General features: G+C 37.9%; 1 protein-coding gene across 2 annotated transcripts in view; it reads right to left on the bottom strand.

Moving 5' to 3' along the window:
* USP14 (ubiquitin specific peptidase 14) overlaps positions 1–24873 on the bottom strand; it is a 44485-nt gene extending 19612 nt beyond the window's left edge. The window contains exons 1-5 of one of the 2 annotated variants that reach the window (XM_025429362.3): positions 24503–24873; positions 20461–20606; positions 18335–18367; positions 4104–4208; positions 2914–3017 (exon numbers count right to left, since the gene is read on the bottom strand). In XM_025429362.3, coding sequence (XP_025285147.1) covers positions 2914–3017; positions 4104–4208; positions 18335–18367; positions 20461–20606; positions 24503–24671 — 557 coding nt within the window. In that variant the 5' untranslated portion in view covers positions 24672–24873. The remainder of the gene's footprint in view (positions 1–2913; positions 3018–4103; positions 4209–18334; positions 18368–20460; positions 20607–24502) is intronic. The other variant, XM_025429363.3, reaches the window with a different exon arrangement.
* Positions 24874–26625: the final 1752 nt, after the last annotated feature.

Raw genomic sequence — 26625 nt, 5'->3', positions numbered from 1 at the left:
AATCATAAGTTTCCCTCTCAGTTTACAACTATGTAAAAGGAACTTTTGAAGTTAAAATAAAGTACTAATAAAGTGAATCCCAAAACATCAGTGAAGTATTTTATGACACAACTGCTGCTATTATTGATTTTACTTCTAGTTGCAGTTAATACTGCTGAGTAACTCCTACATTTACAGCAAAGGCTACACTAATGAATTATCTTTTTTTTAAGTAACTAAGAATAGGAAAATCATGAGTAATTTAGTACTATCCCCCCATAAGAAACTCTCATTACTCTCATTATACCAAGAAAACATTTAATTCTAATTAAGAAAAAAACATCTGGGACACCTAAGTGGCTCAGTCAGTTAAGCATCTGCTTTCAGCTCAGGTCATGATCCCAGGGTCCTGGGATAGAGCTTAAAAAAAAAATCCAATAAGCTAAATAACATTAACAATTGAACTTTACAAAGAAAAACTGTTAGAAAGTAAAAGGAGGAGATAGGTGCCTGAATGGTTCAGTGGGTTAAGCATCTGCCTTTGGCTCAGGTCATGATCACAGGGATTGAGCCCTGCATCATGCTCTCTGTTCAGCAGGGAGGCTGCTTCTCCCTCTCCCTGCCACTCTGCCTACTTGTGCTCGGTCTCTCTCTCTATTAAATAAATAAAGTCTTTAAAAAAAACATCTGAACAGCCTCATCTAATGAACAGGGAATAAAGGTAAAAACTCACAACTAAATGTTTTCATTACTACACAAGAACAAATAAATTATCTAAGCATACAACTTAAGAAATCAGAAAATGAAACAGCTTAAGGAAAACAGAAATAAACTAATACAAACAAAAGTAAGATGAAATCAGATAATGGGAAGAAGTGACTGAATAAATCTAATAGCTGATTTCTGAGAAAAAAAATGTATAAACCTCTGACAAGATAATCAAGGGGAAATATATATATATATGTGTGTGTGTGTGTATATATATATATATATATATATGTATATATATATATCTCAAAAGAAATGAAAATGGAGGGAAAATACAGGTCCAAAATAGATAACTCTTTACACTAACATATCTTAAAGACCTAAGGACAAATTCACAGGAAAACATAAGTTACCAAAACTGACTCTAAAAGACACAGAAAATGTACATTTATCTTTTTTTTTAATTTTTATTTATTTAAGATAGTCACACAGGGAGAGAGAGAGAGAGAGAGAGAGAGAGAGAGAGAGAGAGGCAGAGACACAGGCAGAGGGAGAAGCAGGCTCCATGCACCGGGAGCCCGACGTGGGATTCGATCCCGGGTCTCCAGGATCGCGCCCTGGGCCAAAGGCAGGCGCTAAACCACTGCGCCACCCAGGGATCCTGAAAATGTACATTTAAAATACCAAAATAAAAGCTGGTCCAACCAATTTTATAGTTTAGTTCTATCAAGAACAGATCATTCCCATATAAATTTGAAAATCCAAGTAAAGGGACATCTGGGTGGCTCAATGGTTAAGCATCTGCCTTTGGCTCGGGTTATGATCCTGGAATCCAGGATTGAGTTCCGCATCAGGTTCCCCACAGGGAGCCTCCTTCTCCCTCTGCCTGTGTCTCTGCCTCTCTCAGTGTGTCTCTCATGAATAAATGAATAAAATCTTTATAAAAAAGAAAATGCAAGTAAAATAACAACCTAACAATTGCTAATGAAAAAACTATGTGGTACTTACCAAGATTGCCTTGCCAATCTCCAGTAAGATAAAAATACGGTCATGAGATACTGTCTTTTGTAAGTAATTCATAGAATTTAAGAGTAATTTTTATTAGATACACTTTTCACTTGAAGTTCTAAATTCAGAACTCCTACATTATCATTAGGTTCCACTATCGGGCAGCACCAAGCAAACTGGATTTTACCTGTAGCTCTGGTTCTTGGCCCTCATTGCCTCTTCAGCTAACCCAGTCTATTTCCCCTCTGGCGTTTACAACATACATCCCACTCTCCAGAAACTGCCAAATAAAAATTCTTAAGTATTTAAGGATGAGCTTTAGAATCATCAGTTGTAGAACACCTTCCATGGAAATTTTCCTCTCTTCTTTCACTATTTCATCAGTTAATACCATTTTTCCAAAGACATCAACCCCATCCATGTCCTCTTGTATTAAGTTAGTTAAGTACAAGGATTTCCATCTTCTTGTAAAAACTTATCGTTCAAAAAATACTTCATCTGGGGATGCCTGGGTGGCTCAGTGGTTGAGCGTCTGCCTTTGGCTCAGGTCATGATCCCAAGGTCCCGAGATTGAGTCCCGTATTGGGCTCCCCACAGGGAGCCTGCTTCTCCCTCCACCTATGTCTCCACCTCTCTCTGTATCTCTCGTGAATAAATAAAATCTTAAAAAAAAAAAAACTTCATCTGGTTTCAAGAAAACTGAATCAACAGGATGAAATATCCTCTGCTCATGCAAAACTCAGAGAAGTAACTCTAAAACATGAAAGAGTTCTCCTTAGAATAAGAATAAATGAATAAACGTGAATAAACCCAAAAAATATTATGCCAAGTAAAAGAAACGAGTCACAAAAAATAACCACTGTATGATTCCACTTATATGAAATGTCCAGAATAGGCATATCGATAGGTCAGAAAGTAGATAAATGGCTGTCTAGAACTGGAGATGGAAAGGGTAAAATGAATGACTGCTCGTGAATATAAGGTTTCTTATCAAGAGGAAGAAAAGAATCTAAAATTAGACTGTGGTGATGGTTGTAAAATCTTGTGAATATAACAAAGACCATTCAACTGAATACTATAAATGGATGAATTATATAATAAATATCTCAGTAAAGTTGCTAAAAAATTATACACATAATTATAAACAAAACACTATTCATCCAAATGTGAACCTCCCCTACCCAAGGGGAGACTCACAACATTTCTCGTGTATCTTACCTTTTAAGGGCATCTTTGAGTTCAGGCACAGAACGAATACACTGAACTGTAGCATTCATGTAACAAGTGTTACCAAGGTTTGTCAATCCACATGGTAATTCCATCTGATAAGGACAAAGATTAACTCATTTTTATAAAATGACATAGCATATATAAAAATCACTAGAGTTCATACTTTGAAGTACAATTTACCAACTCATACCAATTTATACTCCAACTTCACCCGAAAGTAACAATGTTTTTTATCCCTAATAAAAATATGTACTTGCATTACGCTGACAAACATTCTTGTGTTTTAATTCTCTCCTCGAGAATAATAAAAGAACAATCATATCACTCTTGCCCCTCTTTGAAGGCTTATCATTAGAATGGGATAACAAAGTATATGTAGAAACACTTCAAAAAAAGAAAATAATACTACAAATGCTGGATGGTTAAAAAAAAACATAACATATGACAACTTTGTGTTGACCAGTTTTCTAAAACAATGTTGCAATTCAGGATAAATTGTATTTTCAACAAATAAAGTTTTAAGAATTTTAACATCTCAGCATTTAAACCATTTATCCTCTTTGAGCCTGTTTTCCCATAAAATACCACTGTTAGCACTGCCTGACACTGATTTATTAAAGACACTAACTGACTTTAAATTGAATTATCCAATTATACAGGGATTCCTCAGGCCAATTTCAAAAATAAAACCTTTTACTTCTAAAAACATACATCTTGGGGAGCTAAGTGTGGAGCCTGCTGGAGATTCTCTCCCTCCCTCTTCTCTGCCCCTCCCCCTACTCAAGTGTGCACTGGTGTACTCCCTCTAAATAAATAAAATCTTTAAAATAAATACACAAAACCATACATCTTGGTATTACCAATTAAATCTTCAAAAAAAATTTTTTTTTATATTTATGTATTTATTTTAGAGAGAGTATATATGAAGGAGGGGCAAAGGAAGAGGGAGGGAATCTCAAGCAGACTCCTCTCAGAGGTGGAGTCCACCATGGGGCTTGATCCTAAGACCCTAAGACCAAAATCAAGAGTCAGATGCTTAACCAACTGAGCTACCCAGGCGCCCCAAATCTTCAAAAACACTTAGATGCTACTTTCTGAAAGGCAACTTAGTAACTTTATCAATCAAATATATAAAATGTGATATGTCTTCCAAAAAGTAGCAATCAAATATATCTTACCGCAGATGCTAACTGTTCCTCTGTCATGTCTTCTACAAAGACAGTTTTAGCTGAGGGTTCCTCAGGAAGAGCATCTGCTGACCCCATCATTAGTAGAGTCATTCCCTGTTTTAAAAAAAACTTAATTTCATAAAAATGCTCAAAAGTTGGTAACGTTTATGTCCAATGAAAGAAGCCAGACACAGAATAATCCAACATATTGCATGTTTCTATTTGCCAGGAAAAGCAGATCTACAGAGACATAAAGTAGACTAGTGGTTACGGGGGCTAAAAGTGGGAAGATGGAGTGACTTTATTTTTTTTAAAGATCTTATTTATTTGAGAAGCTATGTGTGAGAGAGAGACTGCATGACTGTGGGGAAGAATAGAAGGAGAAGGAAAAAGTAGATTCCCCACTAAGCAGGGAGCCTGACATGGGGCTCAATCCAGAATCCTAGGATCATGACCCAACCAAAGGCAGACATTTAGCCAACTGAACCACCTGGAAGCCCTGAGGGAGTGACTTTAAACAGATATCTATTTCTTTCTGGGGTGATAGAAATGTTCTAAAATTAGATTGTGGTGAAGATTACACAACTCTTGTCAATATACTAAAAACCACTAACAGTTAAAAAAAAAAGTACTGAGGTGGCTGCTTCAGGGCAGAGGTCCCCTGCTTATGGGCAAAGGTGTACAAGAAGACTCTTCAGAATGGCAGAATTTCTGTATCTTGATTGTGGTGCTGGTTACATGATTGTAGAAAACTAATAACCAAATTCAAACTGCACACTAAAAATAGGCTAATTTTAATCCACATAAATTACATCTCAATGAAGCTGGGGAAAAATAAATACTGTCATAAAGACAATAGAGAACATTTACAATATTAGAGGATAGGGAATTCTCAAAATGATCATTAACAGTTAGTGAAATCATTTCTCCCCCATAACAAACTAAATGCAGATAACATTCATTCTGTGAATATCTATTGTATAACTGTAACAATTAATTACATTTGAATAGAATTATTTTGAGAAGAATGCCTGAGTGGCTCAGTGGTTGAGCATCTGCCTTTGGCTCAGGGCGTGATCCTGGGGTCCCGGGATCGAGTCCCACATCAGGCTCCCCGCAGGGAGCCTGCTTCTCCCTCTGCCTATGTCTCTGCCTCTCTCTGTGTCTCTTAGGAATAAATAAAATCTTTAAAAAAAGAGAGAAAGAGAGAATGATTCATTCATGTACCAAGTTTATATCCATAACAATAGCTAAGAGGGGATCCCTGGGTGGCGCAGCGGTTTGGCGCCTGCCTTTGGCCCAGGGCGCGATCCTGGAGACCCGGGATCAAGTCCCACGTTGGGCTCCCGGTGCATGGAGCCTGCTTCTCCCTCTGCCTGTGTCTCTGCCTCTCTCTCTCTCTCTCTCTCTCTGTGACTATCATAAATTAAAAAAAAAAAAAATAGCTAAGAAACTTCTAAAAAAGAAGAAAGACTAAAACAATGCCATTTAAAGAAAATAGATTATATGATGAAGAATGTTGGGAAAAACTGGATAATAATATAGAAAAATATATCCTCAGTTCTCCATATCATAGTATGCCATACCCAAAATGAATTACAAATTACAGATTTTAAAAATAAAACAAAGGGTGCCTGGGTGGCTCAGAGGGTTAAGCATCCACCTCTTGTTTACAGCTCAGGTCATGATCTCATGAGTCATGAGATCAAGCCTCTCAGGGCCAGGTTCTACACTCAGTGGGGAATCTGCCTGAAAATTCTCTCTCTCTGCCCCTCCCTCAACTTGTGCGCATGCTCTCAAGCTCTCTTTCTCTAAGATAAATAAATAAATACTTTTAAAATAAATAAAACAATTACAAAAACATACAAGTGAATAAAAAAAAAAATCTTGCTTTGCTGGAAGATTTTCTAAAATTGACATAAGGGAATCCCTGGGTGGCTCAGCGGTTAGGCGTCTGCCTTTGGCCCAGGGCGTGATCCTGGAGTCCTGGGATCGAGTCCCACGTCGGGCACCCTGCATGGAGCCTGCTTCTCCCTCTACCTGTGTCCCTGCCTCTCTCTGTCTTTCATGAATAAATAAAATCTTAAAAAAAATCAAAATAAAAATAGAAATAATAAAAAATAATAAAGTTTACATAAAAGACAAAAAGACTAATGTTATTACTACATAAAGTTTGAAAACTCTTGTAAAACATTACCAGTCAAAATTTAAAAGAAAAAAAAATGGAAAAAAGATTACACTACATAGAAACACATAAAAAAAAAAATCAGTAAAGCAAAACACAAAGATACAAACAGTAAACAAAAAGGCTTAAAAGAAATTAAGCTTCCACCACAAGAAGCTAGAAAAAGTATACATTAAAACCAAAGTAGGGATGCCTGAGTGACTCAATGGTTGAGGGTCTGCCTTTGGCTCAGGTCGTGACCCCAACGTCCTGGGATCAAGTCCCTCTGCCTGTGTCTCTGCCTTTCTCTCTGTGTCTCTCAGGAATAAACAAAATCTTTTTTAAAAAAGTATACATTAGGGATCCCTGGGTGGCGCAGCCGTTTGGTGCCTGCCTTTGGCCCAGGGCGCGAGCCTGGAGACCCGGGATCGAGCCCACGTCAGGCTCCCGGTGCATGGAGCCTGCTTCTCTCTCTGCCTACGTCTCTGCCTCTCTCTCTCTCTCTCTGTGACTATCATAAATAAATAAAAATTTAAAAATAAATAAATAAATAAATAAAATAAAAAATAAAAAGTATACATTAAAACCAAAGTAAAAGAAGGAAATAAAGCAAAGAGGTAAAATCAATAAAATGATAAACAAGCAAAATTTGATTCTTTGGGGAGGGAGAAATCAATGAAATTGACAAACCTTTGTGTAGACAATGAAGAAAGAGAGAAACCACAATTTGCCAATACCAGGGGAAAAAAAGAGAAAATAACACTAGAGACTCTAGAGTTAAGGAATAGTTAAGGTTGTACTATGCCCCTCAAGTCGACAATTAAAACTATACATTAAATGCTCCAATTCTTTAAAAGACGCTAATTACCAAAACAGATATCAAAGAAAATGTAACACCTGAATAGTCCTACATTTATTAAATATACTAAATTCCTAACTAAAAGTCTTCCCACAAAGAAATCTCCAAGATCACTGGAGAATTCTATGAGCCATTTCAAGAAAGTCTCTTTCAGGGGATCCCTGGGTGGCTCAGCGGTTTAGCTCCTGCCTTTGGCCCAGGGCATGATCCTGGAGACCAGGGATCGAGTCCCACATCAGGCTCCTTGTACGGAGCCTGCTTCTCCCTCTGCTTCTGTCTCTCTCTCTCTCTCTCTCTGAGAGATTCATGTATCTCTCATGAATAAATAAATAAAATCTTTAAAATAAAAAAAAAAGAAAAAAAGAAAGTCTCTTTCAGAAAAGAGGAGAGGTGGGGATGCTTCCTAACCCATTTTATATGGACAGGATTATACTGATGGCAAAAGCATACAAAGACAAGTCAAGAAAACTATAAACCAGTAATTATCACAAAAATAAACACAACAATCATTAACAAAAAAACCACTAAATAGAACCCAGCAATATATAAAAAGGAAAAATACATAATGACTAAATGCGGTTTATCCCAAGAATTTAAGGTTGGTTTACTATTCAAAAGAATCAATGTATTTCACCATATTAACAGATTAAATGATTTTAAAAATGATCATTACAATAGATGGAAAAAGTATTTGAAAAATTCAACTCCCATTCATGAATAAAAGGTCCCAGCAAACTACAAATAGAGAACTTCCTCAAACTAATGGTGAACATCTATAAAGCAACTCTAGCCCAAACTGAAGACTATTCTCTTAAGATCAGGAAAAAAGCAATGATGTATGCACTATCAACCACTTCTCAACATTGTGCTGAAAATCCTAACTGGTGCAATAAAGCAAGGAAGAAAGAAAAGGCATGGAGATTATTGAAAAGGAAAGAATAAAACCATTCTTATTTGCAACATGATTATATCCTAACCTTAATTATCCTAAACACTAATATGTAAAAATCAGCAAAATCACAGGATACAAGAACAATATACAATAATGAATTTTACTTCTTTATGTTAACAATAAACAAATGCAAAATGACATTTGAAAAATACCATTTATGATAGGATCAAATACCATAAAATATTTAATGACATTTCAAAAACAAAAACAAAAAAAAAACCATGTGTAAGATCCAGTATTGAAAATATAAGGAGTGCCTGGGTGCCTCAGTCAGTTGAGCATCCAACTCTTGGTTCCAGCTCAGGTCATGATTTCATGGATCATGCATGAGATGAAGCCCCATACTGGGCTTCATGCTCTGCAGGGAGTCCACTTAAAGATTCTCTCCCTTTGCCCCTCCCTCCACATGCATGCTGTCTTTTAAATAAATAAATAAATCTCTTTAAAAAAAAGAAAACAGGGCAGCCAGGGTGGCTCAGGGGTTTAGCGCCACCTTCAGCACTCGGCCAGATCCTGGAGACCCGAGCCCCACATCGGGTCTCCCTGCATGGGGCCTGCTCCTCCCTCTGCCTGTGTCTCTGGCTCTCTCTCTCTCATGAATAAATAAATAAAATCTTTAAAAAAAAAAAAAAAAAAAGAAAAGAAAATAGGGCGCCTGGGTGGCTCACTTGGTTAAGCATCTGACTTTGGCTCAGGTTATGATCTCAGTCCTGGGAGCACTGGGCTCCCTGCTCAGTAAGGAGTCTACTTCTCCCTTTCCCTCTACCCTCTACTCGTGTGTGCACGCGCACTCTCTCTCTCTCTCTCTAATAAAGAAATAAGTAAAATCTTTTTTAAAAAAAGAAAATAAACAGTTGTGAGAAATTTTAAGATCTAAATAATGAAGAAGTATATGCCATGCTTATAAACTAGAAGACTCTGTATTTTTTTTTTCAGGGACAGAGAGAACAGGGGAGGAGGAGGGGGAGAGGGAGAGAATCCCTAGCAGGCTCTATACCCAGCATTGATCACAATGCGGGGCTCACACAACCTTGAAACCATCACCTGAGCTGAAATCAAGAGTCAGATGTTTAACTGACTAAGCCACTCAGGCACCCCTAGAAAACTCAATATTAAGATGTCCCAATTTGGGTGCTCACTTTGGCAGCACATATACTAAAGATGCCCCAATTTGGAGGTGCCTACATGGCTCAGTCAGTTAAGGATCCGACTCTTGATTTTGGCTCATGTCATAATCTCAGGGCTATGAAATTAAGCCCTGCATCATGCTCCTCAGTAAGTGTGAAAACTTAAGATTCTCTCTCTCCTCACACACACACCCCCCACTCATGCACTCAAGCTCTCTCTCTCTCTCAAAATAATAAAATTTTTCAAAATTAAAAAAAAGATGTCCCAATTTGATATATAGTATCAGTGTAATTCTAATCAAAATCCCAGCAGATTCTTTTGTAGAAAATAATAAGCAGAGGGTGGTCCAGGTGGCTCAGCGGTTTAGCACCACCTTCAGCCCGGAGCATGATCCTGGAGACACAGGATCAAGTCCCACGTCAGGCTCCCTGCATGGAGCCTGCTTCTCCCTCTGCCTGTGTCTCTGCCTCTCTCTCTCTGTGTCTTTCCTGAATAAATAAATAAAATCTTTAAAATAATAATAATAAGCAGAATCTAAAATGTGCAAAGGACACGCAAAGATCTTAAAATAGCCAACAGTTTTGAAAAAGAACAATCAGACTCATACTACTTGATTTCAAGTCTTGAATAATCAAGACAGTGGGGACTGGGGACTGGTGTAAAGGTACATATACAAATCAACAGGAGAGAACAGAATCCAGAAATACACTTACATGTGCTCACACAACTGAATACTCATAGGAAAAGAAATAAACCTCAATCATTACTTAACAACAAATATAAGAGTCTACTCAAAACAGATGATATACCTAAATATAAAAGCTAAAATTTGTAAAAGTTTTAGAAAACAGAAAGTCTCTTGGGACCTTGACACAAGCAAAGATTTCCTAAATGGGATGCAAATAGTCAAAACCATTAAAGAAACTGATTATACTTCAACAAAATTTAAAACTTCTACTCAACAAAACATATTAAAAAGACTAAAAAACCAAAAACTGAGAGAAAATATCATGGCACATATATCCCACAAAAGACTTGATTCCAGTATATATTCTTTATATGCAATTAAATGCAATTAAGAAAATAATCCAATTAAAAATAGGTACGCCTGGGTCGCCTGGGTGGCTCAGCGGTTAAGCGTCTGTCTTCAGTCCAGGGTGTGATCCTGGAAAGCTGGGATAGAGTCCCACATTGGGCTCCCTGCATGGAACCTGCTTCTCCCTCTGCCTCTGCCTGTGTCTCTGCCTCTCTCTCTGTGTCTTTCATGAATAAATAAATAAAATCTTAAAAATAAATAAATAAAAATAAAAATAGGTAAAGATCTGAATCGGTGTTTCACAAAAAGAAGATAAAGAAGTTGCCAATAAGCTCGGAAAAGTGTTCAATATCATCGGTCATCAGATAAATGTAAACTAAAACCACAAGAAAGTATCACTACACACCCACTAGAATGGCTAAAAGAAAAATGACTAACAACAATCAAATGTTGTGATGGTAATAGAACAATTAGAACTATCGTATACTGTTCATAAGAATGTAGAATGGCTTAACAACCACTTTGAAAAGTATATTTGGCAGTTTCTTACAAAGTTAAACATATACTTAACCATATGACCCAGCAATTTCACTCACAGGTTATTTACTCAAGAAAAATAAAAACATGCATCTACAAATATGAAGGTTCCCAGCAGTTCTGTTCATAATAATCAAAAAGTAGAAACACAAATATCCATCAACAGATGAACAGATACATACAGACACACACACACAACCACAAATAAAAGGGACAAAAATTCTACAATGAGCGAAACTACCCAACATATGTAATTGTAGTCTCAAAAGAGAGGGCACACAATAAACATAATAGCTAAAATTTTTCCAAATTTAAGAAAAACTGTAAACACACAAATCTAAGAAGTTCAAACAGAATAAACACAAAGAAAACCTCTCCAAAACATAGTTAAATTGCTTAAAAGCAACAATGAGAAAAATCTCAAAAGCATCAAGAGAAACAGGATACATTATGTGCAAAGCAACAAAGAATGACAACTATGCAAATCTGAAGACATTTTTCATGTATTGAAAGAAAAAGTATTAATCTAGAATTCTATATCTATCAAAAATGTTTCTCAAAAATAAAGGTGAAATAAAGAGCTTTGCAGAAAAACACAAGCAGAGAAAATTCACAGATATGCTCTGCAAGAAATGTATAAATTCTCTAGGCAAAAGAAAATGTTATCTGGGACACCTGGGTCGCTCAGCAGTTAAGCCACTGCCTTTGGTTCAGGGCATGATCCTGGGTCTGGGGATTGAGTCCCCACATCAGGCTGGAGTCTGCTTCTCTCTCTGCCTATGTCTCTGCCTCTCTCTGTGTGTCTCTCAATAAAGAGAGAGAGAGAGAGAGAGAGAAAGAAAGGAAGGAAGCGGACGCCTGGGTGGCTCAGCGGTTAAGAGCCTGCCTTCAGCCCAAGGCCTGATCCTGGAGACCTGGGATCGAGTCCCACGTCGGGCTCCCTGCACGGAGCCTGCTTCTCCCTCTGCCTGTGTCTCTGCCTCTCACGAATAAATAATAAAAATCTTAAGAAAAAAAATTAAAAAAAAAAAAGAAAGGAAGGAAGGAAGGGAGGGAGGGAAGGGAGGAGGGAAGGGAGGAGGGAAGGGAGGAGGGAAGGGAGGAGGGAAGGGAGAGGGAAGGGAGAGGGAAGGGAGAGGGAAGGGAGAGGGAAGGGAAGGGAAGGAAGAAAATGATATCTGATGAAAATTTTATATTTGATCCAAAGGAAGAATCCCAAAAATAGTAATAATGAGTTGCAAACATTTTTAATCTCTTTAAATGACTATGTAAAGCAAAAATAGGAACCTAGTATAAGATTTCTAACACGTGAAAGTAAACTATACGACAATAGCACCAAGGACCAGGGAAATGGAAGTATACTATTTTAATAATCTTATCCTATACCTGAAGTCATTTGTTATTTAAGGCAGAGGATGATAAGTTAAAGATACATAATATAAATCCTAGAGCAGCAGTTCAAAGACATCATCTTAAGACTCTTTATTCCAAGAGTCAGCAAACTTTTCTTATTAAGACCATATAATAAATACTTCAGGCTTTCTGAGCCATATACAGTCCATAAAAAGGAGTTAATAAATGTCAGAGGACCAAAATAATATTGGTATGTTATGAGACCACAACAGAATCAAATTAGAAATAAAGAACAGAAATATATTACTAAAAGCCCCAAATAATAATAACATAGTTCTAAACAATCCATGGGTCAAAAAAACAAACAAAAAAATCACAACATAAATAAAATATTTAACTGCATAATAAAAACACAGCATATCAAAACTTGTGGACACAACTACAAATGATTAAAGAGAAAATAATAATTTTAAGTGTCTACATAAGGAAAGAAAAGTAAAAAAAAAAATCATGATTTAAGTACACACATTAAAAAGCAAGAAAATGAAGCAATTTATACCCAAGGCAGAAAAAGAGGAAATAATTTAGAGTAAGTATCCGTAAAATAGAAAATGGGTAATATATAAAGTCAACAAAGTAAAAAGTTGAAAAGACTAATTGATAAATTCTTTTTTTTTTTTAAGATTTTATTTATTTATTTTTGATACACACACAGAGAGGCAGAGACACAGGCAGAGGGAGAAGCAGGCTCCATGCAGGGAGCCCGATGCAGGACTTGATCCCAGGACTCCAGGATCACATCCTGGGCTGAAGGCAGACACCCAACCACTGAGCCACCCAGGGATACCGATAAATTCTTAATAGATAAATACTGACCAAAAACAAAACAAAACACCAAAGACATAACACTATTGGGAATAAAGGGGGGGGGGGTGGTAGCGGGAGAACATCAACAAATAAAGGCAACATAAAAAGAATTTTAAAGAGTATCTTGGGGATGTCTTGGTGGCTCAGCAATTGAGCGTCTGCCTTCGGCTCAGAGCGTGATCTTGGAATGCCTCGATTGAGTCCCACATCGGGCTCCCTGCATGGAGCCTGCTTGTCCCTCTGCCTATGTCTCTGGCTCTCTCTCTGTCTCTCATGAATAAATAGATAAAATCTTAAAAAAAAAAAAAAAAGAATATCTTGGATATTATGAACAATTTTATGCCAATAAATTCAATATATTTAAACAAATTTTCTCAAAAGAGAAAACTCGTCAAAACTGACATTAAAAGACAGAAAATCAGGAAAGCCCAGGTGGCCCAGCGGTTTAGCGCCGCCTTCAGCCCAGAGCATGATCCTGGAGACCCTGGATCGAGTCCCATGTCAGGCTCCCTGCATGGAGCCTGCTTCTCCCTCTGCCTGTGTCCCTGCCTCTCTCTCTGTCTCTCTCATGAATAAATACAATCTTTAAAAAAAAACAAAAACAAAAATAAAATCGGGATGCCTGTGTGGCTCAGCGGTTGAGCATCTGCCTTGGCTCAGGGCATGACCCTGGAGTCCTGGAATCGAGTCCCACATCAGGCTCCATGTGAGGAGCCTGCTTCTCTCTCTGCCTGTGTCTCTCCCTTTCTCTCTCTGTCTCATGAATAAATAAATAAAATAAAATAAAAATATTTTTTAAAAAATAAAAACATCTAAATACTTTGTATCTATTAAAGAAATTGAATTATCAGTCAAATTCCCATAAAGAAAATCCAGGTCCAGATAAAATTCACTGGTAAATTATTTCAAGTATTTACAGAAATAATACCAATTTTACACAAACTCATTCAGAGAAGAGAGGGTAATATGTCCCCAAATAAAAATACTAATATCCCTCAAGAATATATATACAAATTACCTTTTTTTAAAAAAGGTAAAAATTCAATCTAGCAATACATAAATGAGATAAATAAATCATGACTCAAGGGGATTTTTTTTTTTTCAAGGGGATTGTCCCAGTTCTCAAAGTGTTTGTGGACCACTACTGATCTCTGAAATTCTTTCACAGAGCGAACAAGATGAAAACTATTTTCATAATACTAAAATGTGATTGTCCCTTTTTCACTGTGCTGACATCTGCACTAATGGTGGTAAATCACTAGAGGCCAAAAATATTAACAATATTGAACTCTGATAGCAAAGTAATGCAATCAAATGAACTGTTAAAAATTATTAATTTTCTTAAATCTCAACCTTTGAATACATTTCTTTTTGATATTCTGTTGAAATCAACAGAATTTGTAATGAAATAGGAAGCACTCGTTAAAAAAAAAAAAAGAAAAACTTACTTGTCCTTCAAGATCCTACCAAGATCTCCTTTGGTAGGTATTTGAATAAACTGTGGTACATCCAGAAAATGGACTATATTCAGCACTAAAAAGAACTGAACTACTACTAAAGCCATTTAAAAGAGATGGAGGGGGGCAGGCCGAGTGGCTCAGGGGTTTAGTGCCGCCTTCAGCCCAGGGTGTGATCCTGGAGACCCGGGATCAAGTCCCATGTCAGGCTCCCTGCATGAAGCCTGCTTCTCCCTTTGCCTGTGTCTCTGGCCCGCCCCCGCCCCCCCACCGGGTCTCTCATGAATAAATAAATAAAATCTTTCAAATAAATAAATAAAAGACATGGGAGAACTTAGATGCATACTAAGTAAAAAAAAGTCAATCTAGGGACACCTGGGTGGCTCAGTGGTTAAACGTCTGTCTTCCGCTCTGGGCGTGATCCCAGATTCCAGGATCCGGTCCCGCATCGGGCTCCCTGTGGGGAACCCACTTCTCCCTTTACCTATGTCTCTGCTTTTTTTTTTTTTCTTTTCTTTCTTTTTCAAAGATTTTATTTATTTATTCATGGCAGACACAGAGAGAGAGAGGCAGAGACACAGGCAGAGGGAGAAGCAGGCTCCACTCTGATGTGGGACTCAATCCTGGGTCTCCAGGATCACACCCTGGGCTGAAGGCGGCGCTAAACCACTGGGCCACCGGGGCTGCCCTCTTTCTTTTCTTTTCTTTTGTTTTCTTTTCTCTTTTCTTTTGGTCTGTCTCTCATGAATAAATAAATAAAATCTTTTTTAAAAAATTTTTAAAAAGAAAAGGAAAAGTGAATCTGAAAAGGACATATACTGTAGGATTTCAATTACATGACATTCTGGAAAGAGGTGAAAACAATGAATACAGTAAAAATATCGATGGTTTTCAGGGGGTTCAAGGGATGAATAAGCAGAGCATACAGAATTTTGGGGCCAATAAGACTCCTCTGTTTGACACTTTAATGGTGAATACATCATTGTAGGTCTTCATACATTTGTCCAAACCCACAGAATGTACAATACCAAGAGTGAATCCTAATGTAAACCATGGACTGGTTTACACTGGGCAACAATGATGTGTCAATGTAAGTTCATCAATTATAACAAATGTGCCATCCTGGTAGGGGATGCTGGCAATGGAGGAAGCTCTGCATGTGTGGGGTAGAGGATATATAGGAAAGCTCTGTTTCTTCCACTCAGTTTTTGCTGTGATCCTAAAACTGTTCTGAAAAATAAAGTCTATGGGGCCCTAGGTGGCTCAGTTGGGTAAGCATCTGCCTTGGGCTCAGGTCATGAACCCAGAGTCCTTAGATTTAGTTCTACATGGGGCTCCCTGCTCCGAGGGGAGTCCTGCTTTTCCCTCTCCCTCTGCTACTCGTGCTCTCATTTACTCACTCTCTCAAATAAATAAAATCTTAAAAAAAAAAAAGTCTCTTAAAAAACTATCAGTGGGGCGCCTGGGTAGCTCAGTCAAACTGTCTAACTCTTGATTTCGGCCCGGGTCATGATCTCAGGATGGTGAGACTGAGACGTGCGTCAGGCTCCTGCTGGGCAGTCTGCTTAAGATTCTCTCTCTTACTCTCTCCTCTCTGCCCCTACCTCCATCCCTCTAAAAAAAAAAAGTGTGTGTGTATGTGTGTGTGTGTCTATAGAAATAACACATCTGCATACCAAAGTATGATCATTTTCTTCAGGATAAGCTTGTGTAAATGTCTGAGTTGCAAAGTGGACTAGTTGCTTTTTCAATGACTATTATCTTTACTTAAAACTACTACAAATTATGGGTTTTTATACTCAAATATTTAGCCAACATTTTCTCAAAAATAAATGGAGTCTGCTGCCTTAAGAAAAACAACTGACTATATATAGTTAATTGCCAATGACAAAATTAGAGCTTTCAAGTGAAAATTAGCATTTTATATCTGTCATTATGTACTTATCTTTCCAGTTACAAATAGATTTTCATGTACAAAGGTCACTGATGTGATTTCTACCACAAACTAACCAATAATAAGCTAGTATATGTTGAGTTTGAGTGTACTATGAAAGAAGGATGTTTACAATTTTATCCAAAAAGATGTCTCCCATTCCCAACTATTTAACTGTGTGAAGGCATATTTCTTGTATGTACCTCAACTAAAACAGCATATTACAACAGATTGAATGCAAAGACAAATATGAGAATTCAAATATCTTCTTTAATAGAAGCTAGGTTTTCAAGAGATTTGTGAAAATACAGAACACTGCCAGTCCTTCACAATATTTTTTGGAAAACATTTAAAAATATAAAATTAACATGTAACTGGTTTGTCATTGTTATTTCTAAATAAATAGGTTTTTTAATTCCAGTTTTAATTTCTAATAGGATAAATATCAATAGATATAACATATAGATGAAACTCTTCGGGGTTTAAAAATAGTAATCTTTAGGAATATAAATGGGCCTGCAAAAACCAAAAACCTTGAGAGCTGCACATCCCAGAAATACAATGTTTAACAATTAAAAATTAATGAGACTGGGACACCTGGGTGGCTCAGCAGTTAAGCGTCTGCCTTTGGCTTAGGGCGTGATCCTGGAGTCCCAGGATCGAGTTCCACATCGGGCTTCCTGCATAGAGCCTGCTTCTCCCTCTATCTATGTCTCTGCCTCTCTCTCTCTCTCTGTGTGTGTCTCTCATGAATAAATAAAATCTTTAAAAAAAATTGAGACTAACCAGATTATCAGAATAAAGTAAGAAAATCATATGATCTTCTTAATAAAATTCAACAGCCATTCATAATTTAAAAGGTCTTAGTGAACAAGCTAGGATAAGACAAAGATGCCCATTCTCACCACTTTCTATTCAACACTATATTAGAAGTCCTAGCCCAGGGAATTAAGGCAATAAAAAGAAACAGAAGTCATAAAGATTGAAAAGGAAGAAGAAAAATTCTTCTAAAATCTGCAAATGCAAATAACAAGATCATGTACATAAAAAATGCCCAATGGAATCTAAAAAATAACTAATGAAACTATTAAGTGAATTTAGCAAGGTCACAAGATGAAAATAAACTACATTTTTATAATCTACCCATAAACACTGGAAAACAAAAATTTTTTTAAATATCATTTTCAACAGCCTGAAATCTTAAGTTCAGAGAATCTAACAAAAACCACAGAGATCCTACACTAATAAGCTACAAAACCCAGCTAAGAGAAATCAAGACCTAAATAGAGTACATCATATTTAAGGATTTTAATACTCAATACTGTTAAGATGCCCATTTTCCCCAAACTAACCAAACAATACAATCTCATAATTCCAGGAGTCCATTTGTAAAAACTGACAGACTTATTCTGGTTATAAGGAAATGCAAAGGAGCTAAAACAGCTACAATATTCTTGCAGAAGTTGGAGAACCTATACTATGTTATTTGAAGACTTACTATAAAGCTTTAATAACTAAGACCATGGGTACCAGCATAAGTTATAATCAAATATATCAATGAAATAGGAGTCCAAAAATAAACCTACATATAATGGATTTTCAAGAAAGACTCTAAAGTAAGTCAATGGGAAAAGGAAAGTATTTTCAATAGATACCAATGAAACAACTGGATATATATATATATATGGAAAAAAAAGCATTTGGAATGCATTTGTGTGTAATAATTAAGAAACTGAATTATAGGGCGCCTAGGTGGCTCAGTTAGCATCTGCCTTTGGCTCAAGTTGTGATCCCAGGGTCCTGGGATCAAGCCCCACATCGGGGTCCCTGCTCAGTGGAGGGCCTGCTTCTCCCTCTCCTGCTCCCCCTGCTTGTGCTGTCAGATAAATAAAATGCTAAAAAAAAGAAAAAAAGAATGAAACTGAATTGTAACAAGGGCTCTTATAATACTTACATTTTTTATTTTGAGGTTTCCCCAATCATCATCCTGTTTTAAAAACAAATGAAAAACATTTAACTCCTGTATAAATTGAACATATTCTAATAATCAATTAATTTTAAACTACTCCAAAACAGAATAAATTTTTTCTGTAGGCAGATTTTACTTAAGATTACTATAATCAAAAGTATTTTTTCAAATGGAGTCTTAAAGCTGGTAAGTCTAACAAAAGCCTAAACTACAAGACAATCTAAAAGACAACGTGACAGTACCAAAAAGACTAAAAAACACCTGAATGATGACAGATACTAACTTTTTGCATATTTGTTATATGTATGGAACCAACAAAGCTAATAATCAGCTTATGTGACAGGAATGAAGAGTAACTTGTGAAATAGGTCTACATAATTAGAATTATATAATTTATTGTCCAAAGCAGGAGATTCTTGAGAATGAAAGTGCTATTAAAAATTATACTAGGACTACCAGAGGCAAACTAACCCTTAATAACTTTTAAGTCCACAAACGTTTTTCAAGTCTTAAATTTCACATTAAGCAATTAAATACTTTTTCAATTGTTTCAATTGAAACAATTTTTAATGTCATGATTAGCCCACAGGTATCTTGAAATACTGCAGCTAAGCTCTCTCCCTTCACAGGATGTCATTTCCGTAGTATTCCTTCCTTTATATAGATGATGCCAGGCACCCAATATCCTCCTCTTTGGTGGTGCCACTAATTATTTCTTTGGACATCTTGCTTCAAAGTGCAACAGTAACTTCCTAAATGTCCTTCTCAGTTTAAGGGCCATTACTACTAATCGTAAGAAATGATAACTATATATGCTCACTCAGATCACTTACTTATCTGAGGGTACACAAAAATGAAAAATGAACTGAGATCTGCTTAATTTGTATATTGCATGCTCTTCTGGTGCCTTGCTACAGGTTACCTAAATCTCTGATGCTAAGTTTTCTCATTTATGAAATCATAAAATATATTTATTTACTCTCCTCATTTTAAGAATACATACAATTGGGAATTAATGAAAATAAAAGTCTGGCACAGAATAATTATTCATTAAGTGATAGCTATTTAGTAGTCAGTTTCATTTAATTGCCATCTTTCTGTAATTCTCCATAGTACACCACCAATATACAGCTCATCACAAATTGGGCTATCAAGTTTCGAATGACTGAACACTCATATTGCACCTTGGAGGGGAAACAATGTGTTCTTCACCAACATTAGTTTTACTGCCCAGCTGAGGGGCAACCAAGCCATATCTCTAAAGCTAACAACTGCTCTTTGGCATTTCATATCTAACTCTTGAGGATAATATTTTTTTAAACTATACTTCTACCGTATTACAAACAACAATAATGCTTGCATCTTTTTGTGGCCTGTCACCAATGATGCCAGTAAGCTTAGATTCCTACCTGTAGTTGATGTGACCATTCCATGGAACTAAAGGAAAAGTAATGTTCTCTCTTTTTAAACAAAAATTTTTTATCCCACTTCCAAACAGGTTTTAAACAGTGATTATTCCTAAGCAATAGCTCTTTTTTAATGCATAGAATATTAAACAGGCTAAAAGAAAAAATTAACAGTTTTCCAGTATTCCAGAGCCAGTGCTTTGGTAAAGATGTTGAAATATTTTGAATTTGAATATTCAAATGAATGTAAAGAAATACCTTTTATAGTCTTTTTTTTTAAAGTCTTTTTTTAATCTACCATATTGTTCCATGTTTTAACAGAATATTTTCTTCACTCCATAAAAGAAAACTACTAAGGAGATAGATAGATAGATTTTTGTATTAATCTAAACAAAATAAAATACTTTTAACACACAGGAAAAAATTCCAAACAGAGACAAATGGGAAGTTCCTTACTCTTTTGACGCCTAGGAATATTCACTGGATACAATGCATTTTAAAATGAAAAGTTTAATGATGCTTTTATAATACAGTGTTTTGAAATGGCTACAATGTTCCTTCCTACACTAACATGAATAAGACAGTTATAAATTCAGACTATCTACTCTAGCCAAATTAAAAAAACATCTCAAGTGACACACTTTTTGGTGTTTGTTTCCACTAATTATATAGTAGTATATAATAAAAATTTGGACTACATTTTACCTTCAATGTTCCTCCTTTCACCATAACTTTCTGTCTGGCCGGTTGGACTCCAGTCAGTGCAAAAAGCTGAGCCTTAAACACCATTGGAGGTTCATCAGTGTTCAATTCTACACCTTCAAATTTTTCCTTTCCCCATTTCACGGTAACTGCAAGCAAAACCATAATTTTTTTTCATTTATTAAAATAAAAGAACTTCAGACTTAGAAGATCCCTAGGGACCCATTATTTTGGCTTTCAAGAACTAGCTTATGCCATTCCTCTTTACATGCTCAAAATGCTTACCTAATCAGGACTAACTTGAACATAGAAGGTCCTCAATAAAATGTAATTCAATCTAATCCAACTTATTTGATAAATAAAACTAAGCCTTATGAGATGATTGATTTACTAGTCACAAAACTAGTTAGTAAACATTCAAGTGTTCTGAATCCTACTCTAATAATCTCAACAAAATATCACTTTGGAATATTTCCCAGAATAAGGTTCACAGACTTCAAAATGTGTTTAAATAAATAATTATTAAAATCAGTACTTAGTGCGGGAATAGAAAGACTAAAGAAGTTAGAAAGATAACTTGAAAAAAATAAAAAAAAATTATTGGAAAAATAAAGCATATTTAAAACAGGTTAAAGAATACAGATTCTGGATTATAAGAAGAATGGTTCCATGGGAAAATTGAAAGGTTTTGGTTCCTGAGCAAGAGGTAGTCAAATATTAAGAATCTAAAGATACAACTAAATCATTAAAAAACATAGAAATCCTACATCAGTCATTTGGATGGCTATTTAAAAAAAAGAGGGGATCCCCGGGTGGCTCAGTGGTTTGGCGCCTGCCTTTGGCCCAGGGCGCAATCCTGGGGACCCGGAGTCGAGTCCCGCGTCGGATTCCCGGCATGGAACCTGCTTCTTCCTCTGCCTGTGTCTCTGCCTCTCTATCTTTCTATCATGAATAAATAAATAAATAAATCTTAAAAAAAAAGGGGGGGGGAGGAAGAAAATACCAAGTACTGGTGAAGATGGAGAAAAACTGGAACCCCTGAGCATTCCTTATGGGAATATGAAACAGCACAGCCACTGTGGAAAAAAGTATGGTGGTTCCTCAAAAAATTAAACTTACCATATGACTCAAAAATTCCATTTCTAAGTATACACTCAAAAGTGTTAAGCAGGGTCTCAAATATTTATATACCCGTGTTCATAGTGCATTACTCACAAGAGCCTAAAAGATGTGAGCGACCCAAGTTGTCCATCAACAGATAAACGGGTGAACAAAATGTGGTTCAGACATAAAATGGATCTTATTCAGCCTTAAAAAGTAACAAAATTCTTATACATGCTATACAACATAGATGAACCTTGGAGACATTATGCTAACCAAAATAAGCCAGATACAAAAAGACAAATTTTATTATTCCCCTTATGTAAGGTACCTACAGTAGTCAAATTCATAGAGACAGAAAGTGGAATGGTGGTTGTCAGGAGGCTGGGGGGAAGAGGATATGGAGAGTTATTGTTTTATGGGTACACAATTTCAGTGCAGGAACATGAACAAGTTCTGCAGGTGAATGCTGATGATGGTCACACAACAATATGAATGTACTTAATACCAAAAAATATAATTTTAAAATGCTTAAAATAGTACATTTTTTACGTATATTTTACCATATAATTAAAATTTCAATCGGCATCATAAAATAGCTAACTTTTGAAATCCATAAAAATAAGTAAACACAATATACATAGCTCGTTTCCACTGAAAACTTCATATCTACTCAAATGAGAATCTCACAATTAGCTGTTTTCCTAATAACACCAAAATATGAAAAACTAATCCTTATTCCAAATCTCAATTCCTTCACTAGTTCAATTATTGTGTTTAGCACTCATTAAGCCCAGAACAAGCTCTAGGAAGACTCTATGAACTTAGATTCTAATAAGAGAGAAAAGGGGCAGAAAAGGTCAAAATAATTAACAATACAATATAAATATTATAAATGCCACAGGATCACAGTGGAATGCTTCATGAGTGAAGGATTCCCTGGAAGAAGTGGTAACTTTGGGTTCTAATTATCAACATTGAGTTGAGTCTTAAAAAAAAAAAAAAATTAGCCACTTAAAATATAAGCATATCTGAAAAAGATAAGAAAAACATCAAAAGCATAAAACTGGATTATGTGTTCTGAGATTTGAGTAATTCCCCGAGGGGAGACAAAGAGGCTGAAACTGGAAGGTGGTCAAGGATCAAGTTAAGGAAGATAACAGAAGTCATGTTAAAATATACAGGAGGTTTTGGGCTTTGTGTTATAAAAATGCAAAATCTGTGAAAGGTTTTCATAAAGACCACCTTGGTCTGCTTTGCACATCAGATCACTCTTGTAACAGCTGGGAAAATGGGTCTGAAGTGGGCACAACTGTAATTCTGAAATAAACTAGAACAGAGAATAACACGAGCAAGAGACTAAACCAAAAGAGTATTAGATATAATGAAGAGGAACCTATCTGAAACTGATTTAGCTGTGTCACCATGAGCAAGTTACTGAAACTTTCTGCTTATCCATCAAAGAGACTTGTACCAGTATTATACCATTATGTTGAAGATTTAAAAAAAGCAACATGTATAAAAACACTAGCTTTGTGCCAGGTATACCAGGTGTTCACTTATTTTTACAGCACTTAACCATATACAGACCTATTTAATTCTCTGCTAAAACTCATGAAATGGTACCTGAAATACTCTCATTTTAATATAGGGGTTTTTGTAGAACCTGAAAACATAAATTCTCAATATGGAGAGGTCAAAGGAGGAAATCCTAAAAATCTACTCCAATTCTCTCATTTTGGAAATAAGGAAAAGATACGATTAAATATTTACGATAGAACTTAACGTTAAGATAGATAGTTTGGGGAATATAAGTATTTTTTGAGGGGAACAAAGAGAGGGGTTGGTGTTGTGAGTCCACCAGTGTGTTTAAGTCCAGCATACACTGGCATTTATTGCTATCAATTAATAACTCTTCCTTTCTACGTTGCGTAAATAGACTCTTTCAAAGTACCATTCTCCTGTTAATCGTGGCTTTAGAAAGGTTCAGCAATCATTAAAGTATTCAAGATTCTAGGCCATTAAGAATCCACCTCAAGACTAAACATTATTCCTTTGTTTCATATCCTTCTTTGGAAAAAGCTGAATCTTTCATAAAGGAATGATCATGGAGTTGGGTATGGCCAATGAATCACACGCCCACAGCGAACCGAAGTCACCACTTAGGTGCCATTTTGAGTAAGAATCAGCAACAGCAAGGTCCCTTCACTAGTGAAAATGTGATCGCTGGCCAGGAATACCTTGGGACTGCCTGAAGCAAAATAAAATAAAAACTGTCAATCGCCGTTTAAAAGGAAATGACGCCTGCAGGTATTTGTATTCCTCTAAGTCTGAAAGCTAACAGCACGCCTCAGGAGTGGAAACCCAATACACCACGTTTGAGGAAACGAAAACGAAGCAAGAAGTTCACGATCTACCTCTGGATAAAAACTGAAATTGGTACCAAAAAAGGGGGTGTTTGAGCCAAAGGCGGCAAGGAGTAAGCTGTGGGGAGCTGGCTGAGGTAAACCCCAAGCACGACGGAGGAAGGCTAAGCTTCCATCCTCCCGTACCTCAGGCTTCCCCCTCCCTGACTCTCCCTCTCCGCAGCTACCACCGAGCCCGGGCCCGCCCCGGGGGCCTCCGGACACACCCTCACCTCCCCGGGCTCACCAGGACGGCGACAGAAACTGTTCTGCAGAGTCACCACTCGCGGAGACGGACTCGCGCTCCCCATCCCCACTCCCGCCCACCCCGCCCAGAAGGGACAGCGGTCCCTCGAGCTGCGGAGCTCGCAAACAGCGGGCTGAGAGAAAGCGGCCAGGGTCGTCGCCACGCAGTCGCCTCCCACCAGGCCGGCCGGCCCCCTCCCCCGCCCCGTCCTCAGCCCGGTGCCAGCCCTGCAGGCCCGGCCTACTCGAGGCCTAGGCGCGGGACCGGACTGCAGGGTGAGGAAGGAGCTCACCGGAATAAAGCGGCATGGCGGCTCGAGAGGCGGCGGCGGCGGCGGCGGCGGTGCAGGAAGGCTGGGCCTGGCAAGGGCGTCGAAGGGAAAGGGACGCGATGAAGCTGTGGCGGCGGCGGCCGAGGCGGAGGCGCGGTGGTGGCGGCAGCACGGGTGCGACGAGTCTCATTCAAACCGGCCACTGCCGATGACGCAGCAACACGCAGTTTGCCCGCCCGCGGACCCACACGGCGGCTGCAGCCGAAGACCCGGCGCGGAGCAGGGCGAGGCGGGGCCTGGAGGGTGCGGGGCTGAGGGAGGTGGGAGGGAAGCCGCGCGCGGGCGGGCCGGGCGCGCGGCCCCTGCGCCAGTACAGGTGCGCGCCTGCGCAGTGCGGTGCGCTACGCTGCGCTGCGCTGACCGAGCCCACCGCGGAGGGGCCGGCCCTGCCCTGCCGCCCGCCCCGCTGGCCCCTGTGCCAGTGCGAACCTGGTACCCTGCAGCTGCCTTTTTTTTTTTTTAAAAGATTTTATCTATTTATTCATGAGAGACACGGAGAGAGAGAGAGAGGAGCACAGACACAGGCAGAGGGAGAAGCAGGCTCTGCAGGGAGCCCGACGTGGGACCCGATCCGGGGTCTCCAGGATCACGCCCTGGGCTGAAGGTGGCGCTAAACTGCTGAGCCACCCGGGCTGCCCTGCAGCTGCCTTTTAAAAAAGGAAAAAAATGTCTCTCTCTTCTTTTTTTGAAAGGGCTCGACTAGAGCCAGGCATTTTTTGTTTGTTTGTTAATATAGCCGGTGGAAGAGCCGAGAGAGGCCTTGCTCCGCCCCTCACCTGGTCAGTCTGCTTACGGATGAAGATTATCCAGCTCTCCCTTTCAGGGTTTTGTGACAATATGCGTGTCAAAAGGCGTTGAATACTGCAGAGACAGGCCTGCCCTGATTGTAATGTATTAGTGTTGTTTCTAACAACCGGTTGCGACCCTAGGTTGCATCTAGTAAGGTGGCAGGAAGAAAAATGCCCTGTGACAGGCGCGGGGACTTGCACTCAGCTGCCTTGGACCTGTTTCCCCAATCTGGGAAAAAGAGAGAATTCAACTGGATGGTTTCTGAAGCCTCTTCAGAGTCCAGGTTATCATGAGAGAAGTAAATCCAAGCATTCTAGATGAGAAGTAGAGCCTGTAAGTGAAAGGAGAGATTTCAGAGATTCAAGTCAAATTTGAGGTGCTTTCTTACCTTACAGAGGCTTTACAATGATTCCAAATGCCACAAAAGTTTTGAAGCTGTCCATATTTCAAGACGTAGATTGTCCCTATTTCAAAACGCTACAACCTGTTTGGAGACCCATTTCATGAATGTACATCAGGAGTCATACCCTTTGCTACTTCAAGACCTATCATGAGAATACGATCCAAAATGTGAGGGAAACAACACAATGATGCTGTAGAATATTTTTAAAGTGATATATTAAGTGGAAAGAGTATCAAATTTATTGAGCACTATGATTGCAGGTAATAAAATTAATGGTTATAGATTAAGACTTGTCTGAATCCGGTTGGTACTGGCTGTGTGACCTCTCAACTTCAGTTTCCTTCTCGATGAAACCAAGAATATTATCTATATTACAAGATTCTGACGAAGATTAAATAACCAACTGAACCACCCAGGTGCCCCAAACTTCCGTTTCTTTAATGTCTAGACTATAAACAGAAATCATCTAGTGGATACTCTGGAATTATTTGATGCTGTGAGAACTGGATGTGAGAGCAACCTATTTTTGACTTACTCATTCAATAGGTACTCAGAGTCTTCTAGAACAAGTCTGTCTTCAGCTCACACTGACCAACACTTCAGTAAAACTAACTTCTAGCCTTGAATTTAAGACAAATGGAACAGAGGGAGGATATGGCCCAGTGCTAGCAACTAAAAGGAAATGTCAAAGGAAATTTGTATAGCTAGCCTTCCCAAATCTCAGCAGGAATTATAGATGATAGCAGCCTTGCCCTGTATACCATATGTTGTTAAGCCCTGGTCTACATGTGTTTAATGCATGCAATCTTCTGCTTAAGGTTGACTTCTTTAAATAATGAATATATTAGTAATATCTTAACCAACATGTTTATAAATAAATAATGTCTGTAAA

The sequence above is a fragment of the Canis lupus genome, chromosome 7 (assembly GCF_003254725.2).
Source record: "Canis lupus dingo isolate Sandy chromosome 7, ASM325472v2, whole genome shotgun sequence".
NCBI classification, from domain to species: domain Eukaryota; kingdom Metazoa; phylum Chordata; class Mammalia; order Carnivora; family Canidae; genus Canis; species Canis lupus.
This window is presented reverse-complemented; position numbering and strand designations above follow the sequence as displayed.